Source organism: Phaenicophaeus curvirostris, chromosome 3, assembly GCF_032191515.1.
Source record: "Phaenicophaeus curvirostris isolate KB17595 chromosome 3, BPBGC_Pcur_1.0, whole genome shotgun sequence".
Lineage (NCBI taxonomy): Eukaryota > Metazoa > Chordata > Aves > Cuculiformes > Cuculidae > Phaenicophaeus > Phaenicophaeus curvirostris.
The window spans coordinates 29,998,850-30,021,837 of record NC_091394.1 but is presented as its reverse complement, the minus strand read 5'-3'; the positions used below and the strand labels follow the sequence as shown (position 1 = coordinate 30,021,837).

Below are 22,988 nucleotides of genomic sequence, written 5' to 3'. Positions count from 1 at the left end.
AGAGTACATCTAGCTCACCCACTGTGCCCACCATCAGTTTATCCACCTGCTGAGAAGGTAACAGTCATAGCAAAGGTCAGATCTGTGCTTTCCTAAGAGTTGGTCTTGTGGCGAGACTCTTTCAACCTAAAAGCCTTGAGACTCCCACCACGGGTGCAGTAAGAAGCCTTCTGTCATGCCAAGTTTATTCTGAACCTTCAAAAAGAGGAATTGAATGGCCACTGTCCCATTCCCTGGGGATGCTAAGGAACAGATGCATGTTGCAGGGTGAACTGGAGCTGCCTGGCAAGAGAAAAGCCCCACCACAGCTGATGAGTCGCTGGTGCAAGGTGCTGGGGTAAGCCGAGTGGCTCATTTATCTCAGTTACCTGTGAGACTCTCAGCCAGACCCTTTGGCCCCAAACCACCAATTTGCACCTGTCTCTTTCAACACAGGAGCAAACAGCTTTAGTCTGTCTGAGAGAGATCCTCCAGCTGAGCTCACCAGCCATTAACTAATCCACAAAGGGACTCCCTCCCCACGGGAGGGCCTTAGAGAAAAATAATCTGACAAAATGTCCCTTTGTGCCCTAATTCTGAGAGGGAAACAAAGGGCATAAGATATTTAGGGTGACTAGATGAAAAAGAAAAGAGAACAAGAAAACAAGAAAAGAAGAGAGAGGAGGGAAAAGAGAAAAGCAAAAATAAAATAGGATAGGAATTGATAGGAATGGTTGGACTCGATCCTGTGGGTCTTTTCCAACCTAGTGATTCTGTGAAAAGAAGAAAAAAAAAGAATCTCCCCCTCCCAATTCTGCATCCCACTACTGAGTAAACTGCCATGAAAATTTCGTCATGCTGGACTGTGCACCCTTGAGCACCCATTGTCCTGAATATCTCCTGTGTTCAAATAACAGCTCATAAAAGTAGTTCAGTCTGGGAGAAATCTTGTTCAGAATGGAGCAAAATCAGCATCTGAAGACATAGATTCTTCCAATGTAAAAAAACCAAAATTACAGGAGGTGAGGCCAGAAGGGAGAGAGGATATTTACTTCTCCAAATAGTCTTAACATAACCCTTACATTTACCAAATAATTCAGTTATCTGGAACTGTAAATCTGGTGCTGCTGGAAGAGCCACTTGTGTTAGGGCATTGCGCTTCCGCTGCTGACCAGCTGTAAGGAGGAGGAACCTTTGTACTCATCTGCAGGAAGGAAATTTTCAGGTAAGTACAAACACTGAGTATTCCTGTTTTCTTAACGAGTTTAAGAAAACTTTCCTATAATATATTAAATTTTATCACAATTTGAGATTTTCCCAGTAGTTCTTCAGAAAAGTTTGAGTGTATCTGATGTGGAGAAGCAACTAGGGACACAAACTGGTTGTGCAACAACAGAAACTGAATTCAAAGCTTAGCCTTAAGAAAAGCTGGGATCTCAGTTTACATGAGAAACTGCTTTAAAGCGATGAGAATACACACAGGGATTAGAGTACCAAACCCCAGTCTGAATGGAAATAGTTCTTTCATAATCCAGGTATTTTACCCTCAGTGCAGATTTATCTTCATGAAGTTACTCTTCTGGTAATTTTCCATTACAACTTAGAGTCACCATAAGCTAAGTAGAGCAGACAGACCTCCATAGAATCATAGAATAACCAGGTTGGAAGAGACCCACCGGATCATCGAGTCCAACCATTCCTATCAAACACTAAACCATTCCCCTTAGCAGAGTATCTGATCTCTTAGTTGTATCTACAGAACTTGTGTGTCTCCTTTTCTTTTTCCAGACTCAGGTATTGAAGGGGAGCATGGCCATGTTGTGTATGACAGCTGTGACATTCATCATTACTCATCTCTTTCACAACATCCATCTCAAGCAAAGGTGCTCGGTTTACTGCATCAGCTTAATGCCAGTGCAGCATAAAAAATGTCACAGATGCTCACCATAGCCCGTCATAAATAAAACATGAGACTCCTTGCAAGGTCTGCAGGTTGTCACAGCATTTGATAGAATTAGTTTTGGCATGTGACTGTGCAAAGCAGGCAAATCACAGGATGCCCTTCATTACTACAAATGGTCTACTGATTTCCAGCGATGTCATTTGCACACAGACCCGCATCTGCTACTAGACTTACTCAAACTCTCAGGCTGTGCTGAAGAGCTCAAGTGAGGGAAATGCACGTGCATGTTTTGCAGGTAATTAATTTTTAAAAATGGCATAGAAATGCTCGTGAGACAGATACACATAGGTAAAGACCATATGTTTTAAACAAGCTTTAGAAACTCAATGATAGTGTAGATATATTACTTTCAATACTACAAGAGAAACTGCATGATGGATATGTTTGGGCATTTATAGGTATATGAAAACCTTGATTTTTTACTATCTTGTACTGACTTCTGAGATAAACATGGATAATGGAAGTGCAGGAGGTAAAAAGGAGGCTTGAATTTGCCCAGCTGTTTAGTGAAAATTGGAATTCCGTCAGCTGTGAATACTCTGTGTGCATTGCATACGCATTACTCAGGCTTCCCACCATACCCAGATTTGCAGATGTATGCATAGCCTTGCCTTATCATCTGTGCACCCACCCGGCTTCTCACCCACACCACAACGGCCTCTGTCTGCAAGCATGAAGGATCCACCACTTCCAAATACAGACTATTTTAGGGTAGGATTCTCAGCAGAGAGTGATGGAAACCGTGGGGCACTGAAAGAGCTGGTGAAAGAAAATGAATGAGTTTATCTAGCATTCCTAGCCTTCACAGGAGGGGCACAAGCAGTAAAATAAATAAATAAATAAAAAATTCCTGTCTTCAGATTGCAAAAATAACTCGCCAACAAGGTGACCTTGTGTTCCTGAGAAACTTAAAGGAGGAGATTCAGATTTTGATGCTGTTGTGGATCAGCTCTGATGGTGAGGATCAGGCAATTTATTGGTCCAAATAAATAAGGCATGCCCTGATCAAGACCTCATTGCCCAGTCACAGAATCACTAGGTTGGAAAAAGATCCACTAGATCATTGAGTCCAACCACTCCCATCAATCACTAAACCATGCCCCTCAGCACCTCATCCACCTGTCTTTGAAACACCTCCAGGGAAGGTGAATCAACCACCTTCCTGGGCAGCCTCTGCCAGTGCCCAATGACCCTTTCCATAAAAAAACCTTTTTCCTGTTGTCAAACCTGAACCTCCCCTGGAGGAGCTTGAGGCCATTCCCTCTTGTCCTGTCACCTGTCACTTGGGAGAAGAGGCCAGCTCCCTCCTCTCCACAACCTCCTTTCAGGTAGTTGTAGAGAGCAATGAGGTCTCCCCTCAGCCTCCTCTTCTCCAGGCTAAACAACCCCAGCTCTCTCAGCCGTTCCTCATAAGGCCTGTTCTCCAGCCCCTTCACCAGCTTTGTTGCTCTTCTCTGGACTCTCTCCAGAGCCTCAACATCCTTCTTGTGGTGAGGGGCCCAGAACTGAACACAGTATTCGAGGAGCGGTCTCACCAGTGCCGAGTACAGAGGGAGGATAACCTCCCTGGACCTGCTGGTCACGCCGTTTCTGATACAAGCCAAGATGCCATTGGCCTTCTTGGCCACCTGGGCACACTGCTGGCTCATGTTCAGTCGCTGTCAACCAACACCCCCAGGTCCCTCTCCTCCAGGCAGCTTTCTAGACAGACTTCTCCTAGTCTGTAGCACTGCACAGGGTTGTTGTCCCCCAAGTGCAGGACCCGGCATTTGGCCTTGTTAAACCTCATGCCATTGGACTCAGCCCAGCGGTCCAGCCTGTTCAGATCCCTTTGCAGAGCCTCCCGACCCTCCAGCAGATCGACACTTCCACCCAGCTTAGTGTCATCCGCAAACTTGCTAAGGGTGCACTCGATGCCTTCATCCAGGTCATTGATGAAGACATTGAACAGGGCTGGACCCAGCACTGAGCCCCGGGGAACCCCACTTGCCACTGGCCTCCAGCTGGAGTTAACACCATTTCCCACCACTCTCTGGGCCCGGCCATCCAACCAGTTTTCCACCCAGGAGAGTGTGCGCCTCTCCAGGCCAGAGGCTGACAGTTTCCTGAGCAGAATGCTGTGAGAAACTGTGTCAAAGGCTTTGCTGAAGTCTTTCATTAAGACTACTTGAGAGCTCGCCAAGACTCTCTTCTTACCTGGCAGCATTGCAGATGCTCTACTGAGCAGTAGCAGGTCTAGCTTCCCTGGTTCCCTCAGCCCTGGCATCCTTGTTTAGACCTGAGGTAAAGACTCAGGAGGATTCAGGGTGTGTGAGAGTCCTTGGCATGTACCAAGCAGCTACCTGCTAACGCCTTGGTCATCTGAAGAAAGGCTCCTCCGGGTCGCTGGTGCTCCTGCACGGTTTCACACTGTGGTGTGTACGCAAGGGTGTGAGAGGCACTGATTTCACCGGCATCTCTGTGGGTGAAGATGCAGAAGTTCTGGTCCTGTCCTGTCGAAGCACGAGGGGGAGCCCTTGCAGTTTCCAATTAGCCCAGACAACTGCATCAGGCCTCTTCCTACCCCAGAATACTCAGTTTGTGATTAGAAAAAATCAAGAGGCCTGAAAGCTGTTTCTTATCTTCTTCACAAGGAGAATGCTTCTGGTTCAAACAAGTGCAAGCCCCAGATGGCAAGGAGAGGGGCAGGTCACTTGCTATGGACCCTCTCCCCGTGCATCCCCATTTCTGAAGAGGGGCCAGGATGGACTGTGGACATATTTTCCCATGTTCTTATCTAATTTACCATTTCAAGGCACTCCAAGAATGCCAAGGAAAGACTCTGTTGGTACCTGATTTGACGCTGAATATCCCTCTTGTCAAGTTTTGCCAGACAGGAATGAGAGAACAGGATAATTTACCCCTCCTGAAATGACCCCTCCACAGGTGACCTGTCAATAGGGCTCACAAATCTTGCTTTCAAGGAGCTTCACTGCTCTCAGGAGGACAGCTTTGGCTGTGGGGGCATGCTCATCCTTTAGTTTTCATCTCCAAGAAACCACAGAAATTTTTGCTCTCCCTTGCCACCCTATTTTTAACACATTTGAGCAGAGCGCTTCACTATATATTCTATACACAATACTTCACCATATACTCTATAATTCCATTTCTATATTCTGTTTTTCAGGAACAGGATAAGCACTGACAAGTGCACCTACTGCAAGATTTTTTTTTTAACAAAGTGCTGCTGGCTCTTCTCCTTGGGATGGATTACAATGAGAAAGCATGATATTCACCAGTCACCAAACACCCATGCTTCAGCTGTACCCACCTTCCTTCACAGTTTGGCATCCTAATTTTATATAAATCGCACAACAGCACACGTTTAATTAGCAAAGCAATCCCATCTGCTCTGTAAGTCAACACTGACAACTTTACTGTTGAAATACACGTAGTTCTCTTGGTGCAGCTGTGCTTAATCTGACAGGGGAAGAGAAGAACCTGCTGTGCTCAGAGCATCGTGCCCAGGCTCCCGTTGCAGGGCTGCAGCTCAACAAACACCAAGAGGTCCTGGTGGCCTCTGCAGCCCCAACACTGGCCACTGGGACCCCTAAGTCACCTACATACCTTACACAGAGGTCTCTTCCACAGAACCACCAGTAAAACATCCGTTTTAGTTGTTTGCTTAAGTTTTGATAGGTGACACAGAAGAACAACCTCAGATGAAAACATGAAATAGGTCCCAGGGGCTGTGACAAGCACCACAGCACTGGAATGGAGCTCCTAATGGGGGACAGGGCAGTAGAAGGCAGATAAACCTCATCCACTAGCAGGCACCACCTCCCAAACCTTGGTACTGCCAAGTTCATCCTCTCTTTCCCAGTCTGAGGTGCTGGAAACCACGCTCTCTGGCTGGAAACCAGGCTCTCTGGTACTTCTGTAGCAGAAAGCCACAGGGGTTCATCTGCTCCTGGGTGTCCCTGCTGGGAGGCCGACCAGCCCCACCTGTCCCAGGTCTCTGTCACATTGCAGTTATTACACAACAGCTTCCCCACTGCCGCAGTGCCGTCATGCTCCTGGCAAGCTCTTGCAGATTAAATGTCTCCCTTCAGCTCACAATATTAAGAAAATATGGAAAAAAGATGAGATAGCGTCTGCCCCGTTCAGATCCTGCCTCAGTCATAACCTAGAGGGCAAGCTTAGCTCATTGCGCGAGATAAAAGGTAAGACGAGGTATCCAAGACAGCTGCAGGTGCATCCCAACTTGTCAGCCTGAGAAAGGATGATCTAAAGGATGAAGAACTTTTGAACTCAACAGGAATAGAAATATAAATAAAAGAGTCTAAGGAAAAGTAGGAACGAATCATTTAAACCTGTGACTCTGAGCAAACAGAGAACATTTTCGCCCACTGATGTCCTAGATAAATCGCATACTGATTCTGACCTGGGGCTGCTGTTAATCCATGAAATAGTTAAGGTTTTTCCACCCCAACCTTTTGATTGAAATGGCTGCGAAGGGTTTTACTTGTTCTCAGGCAGCAGATTAATTTTAACTTTCATCTTTCCATAGAAGCAGCAGTCTTGTTAGGTTTGGCATTTGAACATTTGTGCTGCCAGCACAGGACACAGCACCCCCCGCACCAAAAAAGAGCCAATTAGGAGGAACACATTGGTTCATGTGGTGCTCTACGAAATCCTCACAGCACACAGGTAACAAATCAGTAAGAAACAAATCAATTAATCCAACAACAGTGCAGTAAGTTGGCCCTGAAGCAAGTCAATTGAATTAAAGCATGACAGTAAAGCAGGTTAAAAAAGTAAACACAGAGGCATTTAACAGACACCAAGATATCCTGGTTCCACCTGAGCCAAAAAGATTTTTTTTTAGCAACTTCTGGCCATGCAGCTCCCCTTGCAGCCAAAGCTCAGTGACCTGGACTTACGGCATTGCTGAGAACTGCTCAGTTCATGACTTTAATGTCTTCTCCTCTTAGTAAACCTCATAGAATCATAGGATAGTTTGGGTTGGAAGGGACCTAGTTTCAAACCCCCTGCCATGCACAAGGACAAGTCCCACTAGACCAGGCTGCCCAAAGCCCCATCCAACCTGGCCTTGGACACCTCCAGGGATGGGGCAGCCACAACCTCCCTGGGCAACCTGTGCCAGTGCCTCAGCACTCTCATGGTGAAGAAATTCCTCCTTATGTCTAATCTAAACCTGCCCCTCTCCAGTTTATACCCGTTGCCCCTAGTCCTAGTCATCTCTTCATCAATAGCAGGCAAGTGTCCAGGGAAATCAGGCTGACCAGGCTGAAATTATTTTCCCCCTTTACTCCTTTGAATGCTACAGCTCTGCTTAAATCAATCCAAGAGCTCTTGCACCCAAGATCAGTGAACCATCCACTAGGTTATCCTAGCCAAACTACTCAAGAGAACATTTGCAAGCCCAGACCACCTGCAAGGCTGAACTCAAAGGACACCACTCAGGACTAGAGATGCTGGCAGGGAGGTGCAGGATCACTGCATAGATACTTTTACTGAACTGTCACCCGCCAAAGCAAACTCTGGCCTGTTACAGAGGTAAGTAGAAGCCACTGTTCTCTTGTGTAATTTTGTTAATATTAGAACCCAGAATTTACTTTGTCTTGGCTAAATCAGTATTACCTCCCACTGAAAAGGTGATGGTAAGACACAGCCACACTCTTCCCTGTTACTTTCACCTGTTTAGGAGTCACACTGTATGACTAAAGAGGCATCTTCATCCACATGATGAAGTCTGAAAAGTCAATCATTCCTGCGAGTGAGGTTTTTACCTGCACTGGTAGAAGAAGACAAAATTATTAACCAACAAAACAGGAGGAGAAATGGTGGACTCAGTCTTCCATACAAACTCTAATTATGCCCGATGCAATGGTGTGTCTGGCTGAAGTGATTCAGGGACTTTTCTTTTTAACACAGAAGAGAGGCCAGCTACTGAAATATCACTAAAGGACAGCAGATTGCCCATGGAATTCTTGGAAATTACCTCCAAAGGTGTGTGACACTTCATTAACACCCACTCCCACCTGGATGTCTTCCACAGCACCGAAGTCACTTAAGAAAATAAACACACACAATTTACTAGAAAATTATGTGTATGAGTTGTAAGCGTGATCAGCTGAGATTATTATGAAGAGACTGCTTAAAGGGGAACAGAGAGCATGGCAGCAGCAGCAAATTCTCTAGTAGCAAGGGTGACAAGCAACATGGACATGGAGCACTCCAAGAGCATAAGCTAGAGGAAGGCAAAACACACTGTGTTAGAGCACTACAGCAGAAAGCAAGAAAAAGGGGTTTACGCGGGGGTGGGGGTGGGGGGGGGGGAAAGGCTCACATATACAAGCACATAAGCAACTGAGCTACTTCTTAATACCATCATTGCTTCCTATTTGAAGTTATCTTCCAGGAAATAATGTAAATATGCTCATTTTTCTGCCAACGGCCATCTACCTCCTCCTGTCCATGCATTAATACTTATCTCAGATATGGCTATCAGCCAGTTTCAAAGGACACAAAAGGTCTGCTTTTAAAGCCAATACAGCTCTGTATTTTCCTCAGTTGACAGCCTTCACTTTCTATTTAGCCCCCAGCCTTTGCCCCTGCTACAGCTCTGCAAACAAATCCACTTCTGTATTTGAGTTGGGTAGTTCCCAGCTGGTCAAAATTGTATGAAACATACCATGCACTTAACCATAAAATCACATGCAATAGTAATGCACCTAGATGAAATAAAGGATTTCAGCTTTAGCCCTTACAAGATAAGAATATAGTAGCCCCCTTTTGTGAAAGGGGACAGAGATGTCCAGAAAAGTCAAGAGTTGCAAAAACTATACCTTGTATCCAACCCAAGTTTAAAACCAGAACAAAATACCCTTTGTCCTCATACAAATATAAATGCTAGACTTCCCAAAGATGCTCCCAGCCATCCAACCTACCCATCTAGTTCAGCACATTATGGAAAGCCCAGCACAGGGATGAAGAAGTCCCAATGAATCCTTTGCACGGAGTTGCTCAGACAGGCTACCAATGCAAATGTTTGCTTCAGGCAGATCGGAAATCAAAAGGTACAGCTCCTCAGTCCAGATCCCATCACTCTGATCCTACAAAAGCTGTGACTCCAGAACACCATCACCAATATTATAAAAGGTACCATGCTGAAAGGGGCAGGCTTTGGTGGGCAGTCAGTTTTGCTCATCTGTGCTTCAAGTCAAGGGTATAAGGAGAGAAAATGCGTTGTTGCCTGTAAGCTGCTAACGCCACAGGGGCTGGCAAGTTCTGGAAGCTTGTCCTTCAGATGAGGAGAGCGGAAAGTCCTTATGAAGTCCACACGCATTCCTGTCCACACAAGAAAAGAGCAGAGCACTGAGCCTGAATTCTCGGCACAAATTTTAGCTCATGTTAAATGGTTCCCCTTCTGCCCCTCCTCTGAACTCTGCTTTTCTCTCCAGAGTTCATGTTCAGCATGCAGGCACCTTATCATGAATGGAGACCACAGACAGCAGCTGCAAAATTACTCCTCCACCCGCAGTGGGTGCTATGCAGAAGAGAATTGTCTTTTTTTTTTTTTTAAGGTACAGAATATTTCCCATTTGCTCAGGAAACCTAACTTCTAACCCCTTGCCTAGGCCACAATAGCCTCCTTGCTAGTTATCACCTTCAGCCTCATGCAACACCTGAAGAGAAGAAGGTAACACTTTCCAAGGATACCAAGGAAAATGAATCATCCAATAAAATTTGAAACACAAACTGTTTACTAAAAGTTACTTTAAGAGTTACCAGCCAACAAACCATAAACTTTTTTTCTTTAAATACATTGTTTAATGGGTTTTCTTTAAGAAAGAGATATTTTGAAGCTCAAATTACAATAAAGTACAATCTTCTAGATCTACAGTAGGCAGTACTATAAACATTTACCAGACCAGGTATTTTCATGTTTGCTCCTCTGCTGTTATTACTATTAAAGGAAAAAACCCCACAAAATCTCTTGTTAACAGCAATCCTGTCCTACCTTGGCTACTTCACCCTAGAACAGAAAAAGGACAACAGCCTGTGACCACAGTCCTCTCCCAAATACAGACCAAATATCAAGCAAGAGCAAGATGCTATTGTGATCATACACTAATTCAGCTTTTCAGAGTGATGACATATAAAATGGAGCAGTTGGTTGGAAGCAATACTGAAAATGAGCGTTGATCCCTTCCCACAGGAATCACAAAAAAAAAATCCTTCTGCTACCAAAGTCAAACTGCCTCACGTTCATTCAACACATTCCAGCAACTCTGAGACTATGTAGGCAGTTTTCAGTTCACTTTTCCACATAGCCTTTATATTTCCCCCCCCCTTCTCTCCATATCCAATGTTTTCCTCCTTTTCTTAGCCTGCATTATCCCTTCACTATTTCTGTCTTCAGTTACTCAGTCCCAGCGGGACAGAGCCAGAGCGCCGCTCCTCTTCAGTCTTCCAGCACTGCCAATACCGTGGCAAAAGGCAAATCAATAGTGCTGAATTAGTACTAAGAATGAAAAAAGAAACAGGTCAATTCCTTGCAGAGTTGTTTCGTATCTTTTAAAGGCCATTTTAAGTGGCCTTTAAATTCTAAAAGTACACGTGAGCTTCTGCAGTGACTGTAAAAATGCAATTGAGCTTCATGGTTTAAGCTGAGCAGAGCACCGCTGAGCCACAGTCAGCTACTGTTCCAAAGCTACTGCTCAGCTATTCAGACATAAAAGCAGACATCAGGTGTAAATTTCATATTTATTATAACAAAAATTATGACATGTTCATTTGTGCATTCGGCTTTAATATAACTCTTGGTATGTAAATGTTCTACAGCAAATGAGCTCTATACAATCATGCTGGTTGTGGCAGCAGTAAGGAACACAAAACATGTCTGTAAAAGTAAGGTAAGAAAGAGACCAGGGGAAAAAGTGGATTTCTTGAAATCGTCTACACCATCTTGGCTCTAGCTAACTTGTACGTGGCCACTTGGTCTGTTACGCTCAATGACCGTGGCCCAGAGAGTCACTTACAAAAAAAAGGTCAGTTTTTCAGGTTGTGTCCTTAATGCCAAGGCTACAAAACATGTAAGCATCACTATACAACACTGAGCTATTTACAGTAATTTCCCAATCAACTGTTCTCTCAGAGAAAATTAGTGAATCTCAGTGACTTAAGTCACCTGAAAGAGTAAAGCAACTCCTAGGAGTTAGTCTCCATATTCTACAAATGTCTATCATTTTCAAGACCAAAAAAAGCCTTTTCTCTCAAAGAAATACAGTATTACAATATTACTTAAATCATTTAGCACTGGCTACTGCCCTGCTTTTCAAACAAAACAAACAAGCCATTTTAAAAAATATTACATCATCATCTGTTTCTCAGCAATATATTAAACCTTTTTATTATTTTTTTATTACTTTTTTGTTTTTACATTTGATATGTTAAGGGAAGGTTAACTATTTTAAACTTTACCGGTCAAGCGTCTCTAGAAGAAAAAAAATCAATGAATATTAAACCTAACGAACTGAAAAGCTGCAGTTATCTGTAGTGGCAAGATAAGGAAAAGGAAGTATATAAAGGAAAAGGATAAGGAAAACCCCTGCTGTAAATGCGAGCCCACTGGGTCCCACACTCAAGTCTCCTTGTTTGTTAGTTTATTTCTGAGCAGTAAATAAAGTGGGTCATAGTGGCGTATCGTAATAGTCTGCCAGGTGGTCCATTGGATACTGTCGCTGCTGTGGCTGCTGCTGCTGTTGCTGCTGCTGTTGTTGTTCCTGGTGCTGCTTCATAATCTCCTTGACTTCTTCTTCAAGCTCCGGTGGGATGATGAACTGGTCGTCAGGATCAGGCTGTGCTGGTGCAGCAAAGTAGCCCCCTGTTTTTCTGAGTGGTGCATCTGTTGCAACTTCAATTAAGTTATGGCTCCTCTCTTGTGGGGCCACAGAACCATTGCCCCTCCGGCGCCCTATTGTGCCTGTGGCAAAATATTCGGCTTTCCTGGGAAGGCCGGGCTCATCTTCATTGGCACTGATGACAATGCCTTCGTCACTGGCTTCCACCGGCACTTGAAGAAGCTGCTTCTCCTTGGCTCGGCTGCAGTGGATGTCCACCTCTACTTCCACGCGGCTGCCGTTGGTGAACACCCCCTCAATCGGCTCCTCGTCGTCGCTGTCAAGGCCATTGTCGGAGAAGGCGCTGGAGAAGGTGGCACTGGAGAGCTGCCGCTGGAAAGAATTGGACAAGCAGACGGGGTGCAACATGCAGCGCTGCTCGCCGGGGTAAGCCGGGCTGTTCTCATTCATGGCTACCTGGGGAGGCTCATCAGAGGCTGTGGACCCCACCTCACTGCTCATTTCAGAGGTGGAGATCTCGCTGCTGATCTCTGAAGCCATCCCACTGCTCGAAGATGGCATCCCGAGTGCATCTGCTGGTCTGTCTTTGATGACCACATTGACAGACTGGGGGAAGATGCCTGGGCTGGGGGGCGGGACCCCACTGAGTTCACAGCAGCAGAAGCTGTCCTCTGTCACGTTGAGCTGAACCACAACCGTGCTGATACTGTCGTTGCAGCCATAACTCTGGGCCAAAGTGCAAAGCTTTTTGGCAGCTGCCAGTGCATCAGGCACGTTTCTGACTGCCTCCACTGCTTCATCCATCGAGAGGCTATCCCACAGCCCCTTGCTCCCCAGAATGAAGAACTCATCTTGTGGAGTTAAGGTGATAGACTGGACATGAGGACGCGGCACAACGCTTGGGTGAAGGAAGGTGTACCCCAAGATTCTTGTTGAATCTGTCACACCATTCACTTTGCCATCCTGAAATAAGAAAGAAAAGGAAGCTGGAAACAAGGCAGACAAGGATACACCACACTGACACCTCCTTGAGCCTTACTGATGGTGGGTTTTGCAGTACCCAACACAACCATTTACAGACAAGAATGGAAAAGCAAAGTGACTTGCAAGGAGGTGACAGAGCTGGGATTAGAGCACAGCAATGGCTGAACTGCAATCCCGTGCTCTGCCTCCTACACCCCGCTGATTTGTCATCAGCATCACCTATGCACAGACCAGCAAAGCAGAAGTCTGCAACAAAGAGCTGTCTATTCTGCTTCTGCAGCTGCAAAAGCTAAATGGACTAATATTTTACCAGTGAGTCAGACTTATCCCTCCTCCACCCACGATATCTGTCTTTGTCCAGGGCAAAGCCACACACAGCTCCATTTGGTATTGGGGCAGGTCAGTCAGTTATGACTCTTTTCTTGCAGCTGTAACAATCACAGCTTTCATCTTGGCTCATCACTTTGGAAACAAAAGCTCATTTACAAAAACCAAACAAAACAAAAACACAAACCCAAACCAAACCAAAAACCAACTTTAGATGAAGCATGGAAGTCAAATGCAGCACAGAGCAAATTTGCATTTCTCAGTCAGCTGAGTTGTAGTGAAATGTTCTATATGCCCCAATTACTACATTTCCACTTAGATACGACATTTCCAAAGGGAGGAAGAATAATAGCTGAAGGGAAAACATCAGTAAAAATGGATGTATTTGAGACATACATCCCATGCACATCCAAATCCCGGGATCCTGTCCTGGTTAGAATCCAAGCCGCCAGAATAAGCAGAGCAAGTGTCTGAAACAGCAAGCCTGCTGGGGACAGTGGCACCCTGCTAATTGCGTGTATGAGATGAACAACAAAGGTGAGCATTTACACTCATTTGGTCCAGCTGATGACTGAAGTGGTTTTTATAAAGCAGATAAACACAATAAAGTGAACCAAGACTGAAAAAAAGCTTCCCCTTTAAAGCCACTCAGAAGAAAAAAAGCCTTGCTAACTTCCCCATTAGAAGGCTGACAGCAGTGATAAGCCATCAACATGCATGAAATCAGTGAGTCATCTTAAGAAACAGCGCAGAAATCTCTCTCTTCCTCTACAGAACAACATAACAAGCGTGCCTTGGTGATGCACGCTATGTTGGAGTGACTCCCTTCCAACTTGTCACATTTGAGATCCTGGTTGTCACCCATCCCTGACAAGATGAATAGGCACGTGACTTATTCCACCACCCTCCTGCCATGCACACGCACCCTGCTCACAGGCATACAGCAGTGAGTTTTCTGCCCTTTCCTCCACCATTAGGAGGATTTGGTTTTATCTATTCCTGTGCATGTGTCGCACAAGGCAAACTAAAACCGACAGCAGTGACATCAAGCTTGTAAGAAGGGAACAAATAGTCTTCTCCACTCTCATGGTTCAGCTGAGCACAGGATGGTTTTCCTTTTGGGCAAGTGCTCTCTTCAAGAGTCACCTGTCAAAGGGCAGCTCTGGGAATGTAGGAGCTCAGACAGCAATGTCAGCGTGCCAGGAGCAAAGAGTCTCCTAAGGGAAGGATGGCGTTGCTCCAAATGCTCTGCCCTATGATCCTTTTTGATCGGAGAGGCTCTTTGTGACAGCTCCAACGCAGCAATTCCTCTCCCCATCAGGAGGAGGATGTCTGCTCTTCTGTTTCAACATAACATGCTCCCAGTTGCTCACTTCTGGAAGTGAACAAAAATCCAACATGTCTATGGAACAATTAATTTACTGCATGATATGAATGATCTTGAAAGGAAACATGCAACTCTGGAACCCATGCTATTAACCCTACCTCTTAGGGGTTACTAATATCAACATGTAAATTCCTGCATCACTATGCAAATACTCCCCAAGGAATCTGCAAGTTACAACAGTCCCTAATAGTTCTCTAACCTCAGTGATAATGGCCTTATGCTGCTTAATCCTCTTCAGCTCTTCTTCACAACTCATTACATAACATCTGGACAAAGGCAGAGGTTTCCCGTTCCGGCAGAGAACAGTTTGGCACTTCCCCACATTTGCTGAGGTTAGCGTGAAGCATCCACCAGGGTCCATGGGATCATGTTTTATATGGCAAAGGACAGCAGAGCCTCCAAGTTTTTGTCCAGCTGTTCCAAGTTTCCTGGAATTCAAACAAAACGATGATTGTTCTTTAATTGGAAAACAAGTGTTATGGGTACTAAGGAGAAACAGCCGCTGTTCTGCAACCACAAACACCCAGGGCATTGACTCTACTGTATCACTGGGGCAGAAACAAATGTCTCCACTGAAGACTGTGACACTACGGCAGCGCTGAAGAGAGATCGCGTGCAACTCTCGGGCAGTGCATCATCTACACATGCAGATACTCAAATCTGGTTCAAATTCAGAACAACAACAATCTCTGCACTTTTAGAGTTGCACAGTTGTCTCTCTTCCTCTACATCTTAGGAGATGTTTATTTTTAAGATCAGATTGAGGGAAAACAAGAGGGTTAGAAAAGTACAGACGGCCAATAAATGAGTACAGGTAAAGCTTGAAAAGGGGGTTCCTATTATCCATCTGGGTCTTTGGCTTCTGAAGCTACAGATTTTATTACAAAAATAATAACTGTAACTGTAAAATCTCTATTTCTGAGCAAAACCAGAAGACAAAAGATTCACTGTTTGGTGATATCTTCAGAATAATGCTCTTAAAATACCAAATGATGATCAAAAACCCCACAGTGGCTGCTAACTCCACTGTAAGAAGGCACACTTTCCATTTATCCCATCAGTTGCTAACCTGCTAAATAAGTCCTTAGAAATATCTCAGCCTGCTGTTTTAGCAGTAGTCATAGTGAAAAAAAAAATAAATCTATGGGTAATCTGAGGCTTTCAGACTCCTGTCATTAGAATGCAAATTCATTTCAATACTAGACTGTGAAAAACAATCCATCCTTCCCAGTACCTTGTCTATTATGGCCTTCTCTTGTAGTAATTAGGCAATAGGGTAATTAAAAAGCCAACTATAAAGGTTAATAAAATTTAGGTATAGCTGGCAAGAACTTTTGATTCAAAATCATAGGGAGAGAATGCACAACTAAATTTGTAAGCAAGCTTCAATGTCCTTTTAATTTTATTTTTTAAAATCACACTTCATGTGTGTTGCACAACATCTGCAATAATCCTCAATGAATGAGTAAACGCAACTGGAACAAATGCTATTTCTGGTTCTCCAAAGCTGTGGTCAGTTTACTTTGACTTAAGGCAAAAAAACCCAGAAAAAGCAGATTTCTGTAGGAATGCCACGTTCCTGTGAAGTTGCATTGAACAAAACCACTTAAGTACTATTGCTACTCAAGTTTGTTATTATTTTTTAATATTTTAAATATATGGCGACCACCTTCTTAGCACTGTTATAAGCAATTATGGGGAGGAAACGTTTCCTCGTGTATTTTTAAGATTCAACACCACCCTACTGCTTCCGTATCTTTCCCAATAGAACTGCAGCATTTTTCCTTTCCAAAGGTACAGCAACTAAACAATAATCAATGCTAGTTTTAACTTGATCCGTTTCCTTAGTCTCTAAGCTGCTTATTTGCTTTCTCCTTTGTTTCCCTGAGCTCTTCATTCTTCTTTGTTCAATTTTCCCTCCATACTCCTCCTTTGCTCACTGCCTCCCCAGGCACAATTTCTTCTTCTGTTGAGAACAGCATGCACACAGGTTTCAAAACCACTTCAGAGAGATACTATTACACTCACAGCTATCATATCACAATCTCTTGGATGGATGCTGCTCAAATAATATTCTAAGGCCAAAGAGATGACAGAATATAGACATTTCTAAGGAGTAAGACTACATGTTTTAAATATTTGTGCAGCCTTAAATAACCTGAATTGGTACAGAGAAACAGAAAAGATGAGCCCAGGCTTTGTAGCCAGCAGTAGTAAGGAAGTTTGATCAAGAAATTCATACCACTAACTTGGTTACAGCCAATTGTGAATCAAAAGACATAATGAAGATACCAGAAAAGAGTAGAACCCCACCCACCACTTAAGTCAGGAGCATTTAGTAACTTGGCATATGGCTTTTTTTGTTTGTTTCTTTGTGCGGAGAGGTGCTGGGGTTTTTGTACTTGAAAGGAACAAAGGGCAATATTCACAGAACAAGCAATAAAGAAACCAACCATAGCCAGATAACAAAGCTTTTTTTCCCCCGCTGCATTATTTTGGAATAAGAAAAGAGCAGGTGCCTGACCTGAGAACAAAAAACTGCCCTCTGAGCATAAGCAAGGTAAAAAAGGTTTCAGATCCAAGACTCACCTCTGCATAACGATGAAGGTGTTGATCATGTATTCCTCCTCATTTTTTGTTTTCTGCAGCTCTTCTGCTAAGATGTCACTCATGGTGCACTGCAGCAGATACGGCACCTCCACGTTGCGGTCACCATCAAACACACCATAAAGCGCTTCCCGGTTGTCGCAGAAGTTATTGGCTGAAAGTGCTGCCACACACAGCCTAAGGAAAAAAAGCAGGAGAACATCAAGGTTATTACCCACTACTGGTTTCTCACCTTGTCATTCTGACCAGAGAGATACAGCCTGGCCTGAGAGCTTTTTTTGACTACCTGTGGTCACAAGCATTTCAGGAATGATTTCGGAGCAGTCGAGCCCATCTGACAGCGCTAAATGTGGAAAGAACTATACTGGAAGTTCAAGCCAAGCTCTAAGAATTCTTCGTCCTTTTCAGGATGTGAAGAAGCCCCTTATTTGTAGAAAGGGGGAAAGTATCTCTGAAACAACCTCAGTTTAAACTTCATTTGCTCCTCAAAAGCCATCCTTGTGATTTAACATGCCAATGACCAAGCTGTGTGTTAAATCAGCTAACAGTAAGTAAAGGCTTGCTGGCATTTGCTACAGAATCCTAGGTAGCAGAAGATTTCTAAAAAGGTATTTAAAGAACAAAGAAAGATTCATCACTTTGCCAGCAACATAGAGACTACCAGACTCTTGGTACATTATTTGTCAAGTGCTGCCTTAGTCACAGGAGCTCTGCACACTATGAATATTCAGAGTTTTGGCCATTCTGCCTCTTCCTTTAGTATCTCCGATTCGCTTGGTAAACATCCTTTGGTTGAAGATAAAGAAGCTTTGCAAAGAGGAAAATGCTTTAAAACACTCAGATCTTTTGCAAGTACCAGAGTCTTGCATAGACAAAATGTGTTGGTTACACTTGTAGCTTAGCAACTTCCCTAACAAAGACCAAAGTTGAGAGCCAGGCAGGGGCCCAGTATACAAATATAGAATGCCCAAATGTCCTAAAAACTTCCATTGAAAAAAAGGATTTCTTTGTATCAGCATAGACCTGCCCCGCTGCTATGATGCTTGTATAATAAAAACCAGACCAGGTCATACTTGTTCTTAACGCCTGATGCTTCTGTGTAACCGTGACTCCACACCGCTGGTGCTCCTGAAGCATCTCCGGCCGATGGCTGGTCGATCTTGAAGCAACGGATATTACTGCAAGGAGAAGGGAAAGGGGAAAGGTGCAATAAATTAAAGTACTGACATGATCCAGCTTAAAACGTGAAGATAAGACCTTTTTTCCCTTCTCTTCCTCTTTCTTAGTAATACATTTAATAGAAGAAAATTAAGCAGGGCATCCAAAGTGCTTACTTTTATGTGTTTGCATATAAAGAATAAAGAAGCAGTAACTAACCAAGCATCTGTGAGGGCATCAGCTGCACTGTTTTGCTTAGATGCCTTTTCTTTCCCTGCCCTCACCCCTGAGCTACTTGTTTCAAACAGTAGGAATACAAGGCAAATTTGTCACTAGCTTGATGAAAGCCAGTACAGGGGAGTGATACTTTAACTCATACATCTTTCAAACCCATTTTAACAAGCCTCTGGGCTCTTTTCATTGTACTCAGATGAAGCCTCCTGTATGACCCACACCATCCTCTAAATGAAAAATAATAAGAAAAAAAATAAAAAAGGAAAAAATTCTTTAGAAACAGTAACACATAGTAACAGCTTTCCGTGGAAATGCTCACAAGACAAATTTGCTCCACCCTGGTCCTGCGCCAACCTGCAAGAGCCACCCTGACAGCGGGCACAACCCCTCTCTCTGCCTTCCCCAACCACGCAGTCCAATTCTCACTTAGGCCCTTGATCCTCTACCCTCCAATTTACTACCAACATAGCCTTTAGCCTGAATTTCAAATATCTCACACAGTGTAGTAAAGACTTAAAAAGGGCCCAGCCCTCTGTGTTTTTATACCCTTCTCTTCACAGCCTTGCTTTGCTGGGGAGAGATGACCTTCCCCCTGCTCCCTACTGCTCTTTTCCAAAGACAGGGAAAGCAAGCTCCCCACATGCTGCAGACACTTCAAAGGCACCCAAACCTTTCATGAACCAAATGAATCATAAAAGGACACAAGCAGAAAGGTCTAACTGTTCACTTTGAACATTCATTTTTCTCTATCCAAAACCCTACCTGACCTGAAAACACAAAACAGCCTTTACAGCACTGCACAGCCTTCCTCAAATAACCTGAAGCACTGTCACATCCAGTTCGATTTCTTTTTATACTAATAGTCAGGATGTACATCAGTAAGGGCAGATTAAAAGCAAACCAATTACATAAATACTGTTAGAACTACAGGTGTTTTAAGCCTTTGGTTTTGCAGCCCTCTGTGTGACAAATAGGAGGCAAACATCTTGCCACAAGCATTAGAAAAGATTATCTGATCTCAAATCAAACGGGAAGCCTGGATCTCTTCTAAAGCAGCAGAGATTTTAATTCTGCCTGCACCTGCAAAATAAACACTACACACACGTGCAGACACACTTTCTTTGCAGACTCCTCATACAAGGCACCTACCCTCCAGGGCAGAGGAACTCGGACCAAAAAGGTTTTATTGTCTGTTTCTTTTTTCAGCTGACTGACCCCTGGTTCCTGGGCAGATCAAGGACCCAGAGTTGTCTTGAGGCTTCCCAGCAGTGGTTAAAAAAGGTGCCTCAACACATTGCTCTCAGCTGCCTCAGTGGCATCATTGCAAACAGACCCTGTGCCCAGAAATAATGATATCCAGCAGCACATCCTATGCAAGGAATATGGGCTAAGGCTTCTGGACAGCATGGTTTATTTTTCCACTAATTTGAAATGACCGTTACAATTGAATTAGATGCTCTTTCCTAAAAATCAGAGTAGCAGCACCTTTTCTCTTTCATTTTAATTGCTACTGAAAATTCTTACATCTATCACTTGGCAACATCCTCCTAAGCATGCCAGCTTCCTTTAAGATCTCCATGCGTATTAAAAAAGCAAGCATGCATGACAGGGCTCCTATTCTTGCCAGCACTGAGAATAATTAACCTACTACCTGCTTGAATCCTGCCAGGACACAGATGGAGAGCTGCCTTTCGCACGCAGAAGGAATATATAAAAAGTACCAAGTGCACAAGTATTTTTGTGCCTGCCACAAAAAAAAAAAAAAAAAAAAGAAAGGAGTGCCTCCTCCCTCACAGTCAATTCCAGCAGTATACCACAAGAGTCAGTGTGGTACACGGGTACAGACACTAAGCAGCCCCTCAGGAGGCCTGAAACACCTGACTGTGGCTAATGAGTATTAGGGAAGAGAATAGATCTGAGATCTTAAGAATAATTTATTTTAAAAACCCCCAAAATAAAAAAGGAACTCAAATAATCAAACAAAATGCGCACACAGGAGGAAAAAAGCTTTCTGTGAATTGAAGACAATGCATATGGCAGTGAAAACATGGCATGTAACTGGGCCACATCACTCTTCTACTACCTAGCACCTAAATTTGTACAATATTGCTCTAGGGCGTGATGTCTGAATATTAAAGTGACAAGAGATTGGCTTGTGCATCTTGTCTCCTGGGTTTTACACAAGAAAAGCTGATCTTTTAATTTAAGTTTCAACCCCCTTCAATTAGCTTTGTTACATATATTCTTCTTTCCTATGAACCAGAGCAACATAACACACTGCTTCTTCAGAAAGGTTTCCTGCATACAATAAAACAGTTCTTAAAAATGAGGAGAGGTCCTTTTTTACCACTGTCTGCTGTAGAACATGGATTCTTGTTTTCATCTGTGGAAACCCATCATTATTCAAATTTCCATTTAAATATGGTAAAATCCACTAATTCAAGCAAAAAGCAAATTGACACCATAGGTTTCCTTCCCTTGAACAACAGATGAGATTTACTACTCTTAACCATTTAAGAGCAAACAACATGAAGTAACTGCTCAACCCTTGAAAAGTAAATCAGCACCTCTTGGAATCATTCTATTTTAAGGATCAAAGAGACCCAGAAGGAAACTTGGAGCTGGTGCAGTTCCCTTTAGGACATTAGAATAGTTCAGGGCAGCACCACTGTCCACAGGCCATCTGGTTCTGTGTAGCAGTTTGCAAACACACCACAGAAAGTGGCACAAGGTGAATTTCAGACTAGCAGACCCCTTCAGGAGTTACAGATAAAAGCAATAGCACTAAAGTGGGTAAAGTCATTCTCTTTAACGAAGCATTAATTTCTGACCTATCCACATAATCTGATACTTTCTGATCCACTGACAACAAGGAGCCATGCTCCTGTAGAGATTTACACTTCTTTGTATTGTGGCTTTTTTTTACATTCAAGTGACAGAAGTCATTCTGCCCCTTCCCCACTCTGTAAGGTAACTTACTTCAGCAGCTCTAGGGTTTTGTGATCCAGGGCTAATCTCGGATTTCCAGTCAGATCCAGCTCTTGTAGTTTTGGAGGCAGGTTTTCAGGCAATGTGACTTCACTCAGTTCATTGCAGCTTAGGTCCACACACTGCAAAAGAAAAGCAGCCAAACACGCAAAAGAATTCAGCTGTCATCAAGATCACACAAATTTTGATTAAACGTATTGGTGCATGTTTCATGAGCAAAGCCATTCATTTAAGTAAGGGGTTCTTACTAATGAAATTCATATGGCATTTAGCCATCTTGCCAGAGGTCTGGGTCACCTACAAATATATTCCCTCTGTTTCCATCTCTGGCCAGGAGTCATCTTGTTACAAAAGTACTAAGTTTTGTCTGCTCTTCACAGAGACAAAGACAGTCAGTGTATTTTCAAGTGTTTAAGACAAAAAAAAAAAGTTACTGATGAAACCAGTTTTCATAGATAAAGGATATGGAGATAAATACAGTTGGGGCTTCTAAGCCACCGGCATAGCAGTCCCTCCTGCAAAGTCAGTTTAAACTAGCACGAGCATGAGCAGACTCGTAGGAATTCAATATTTACTGAGGGATATTAAAATAAGCAGGGTTATGAATGCATTTGGAGGAGAGGAGGTGTAGAGAGGGAAAGGAAATAAATACTGGAGCAGTTTTAAACACAGATTTAATTTCTGTCATCTTAGATGGATTAATGTTTAAGTATGGGTCAATAAAATGAGTGAAAAAAAATTAAAGCTTAAATATTTCAGAAAAAATACAACACACAACAGCAGAGAAACTCGCTGGCTTCCTACCAGCTAAGCACAAATTAGCTAGAACAAGTGCACCAGAATGAAGAATTCTCCAAACATTGTTTAAAGCTGCATATCCAGACGAAAGCCATTATGCAAGGAAAAATATAGCATTTTTGAATAAAAACAACTCTTCAAAACTTATTACAGGACCACCAGTGTAGCATGCACCAGAATTTGCAAAAAAGGAAAAAATGTTGAGAGGACAGAGCACATTGGTACTTAACAGAGGACAGAAGAACTGTCCATGTCTTTCAGAAGGATCATTTTCTCCTTTCAACCTTCAAAAACTTTAATAAAACAGAAAGCTGAAAGGGGCAGAGAGAGGCTTTGCGCAGCAGCACACTTTGACCATTATGTACTTCCATTGATACAAGCAAGACACTTTCCTTTTTGTGGGTATATTCAAAATTGGATCCTGAACTTGAAGAAGGCGTAAGATAACCTAGTAAAATCTGGAAAAGAAAAATCTCCTAACGCTTTATTAAATACATGCAATGGAAATAATAAATTTCCAACCCAAATCTTGAATCCTGAGGTGATCTAGTATGGATGCCCTATTATCTATGAAGAACAAACTGCTGACGTTATCTATGCCTGATAAGGAAATAAGGGTTTAAATCTGTCAAGCAAACAAAATAGTGGACAGCTTAACAGAACAGTTATTCCAGCGAGTTTTTTTTTCCTCTGC

At 43.4% G+C, this 22,988-nt stretch overlaps 1 protein-coding gene across 1 annotated transcript in view; it reads right to left on the bottom strand.

Moving 5' to 3' along the window:
• Positions 1-10,697: 10,697 nt before the first annotated feature.
• The window catches only part of PHLPP1 (PH domain and leucine rich repeat protein phosphatase 1), a 144,881-nt gene continuing 132,590 nt past the window's right edge, over positions 10,698-22,988 (bottom strand). Inside the window, exons 13-17 of the mRNA XM_069853552.1 lie at positions 21,488-21,618; positions 18,190-18,294; positions 17,099-17,293; positions 14,709-14,937; positions 10,698-12,774 (exon numbers count right to left, since the gene is read on the bottom strand). Coding sequence (XP_069709653.1) covers positions 11,641-12,774; positions 14,709-14,937; positions 17,099-17,293; positions 18,190-18,294; positions 21,488-21,618 — 1,794 coding nt within the window. The 3' untranslated portion in view covers positions 10,698-11,640. The remainder of the gene's footprint in view (positions 12,775-14,708; positions 14,938-17,098; positions 17,294-18,189; positions 18,295-21,487; positions 21,619-22,988) is intronic.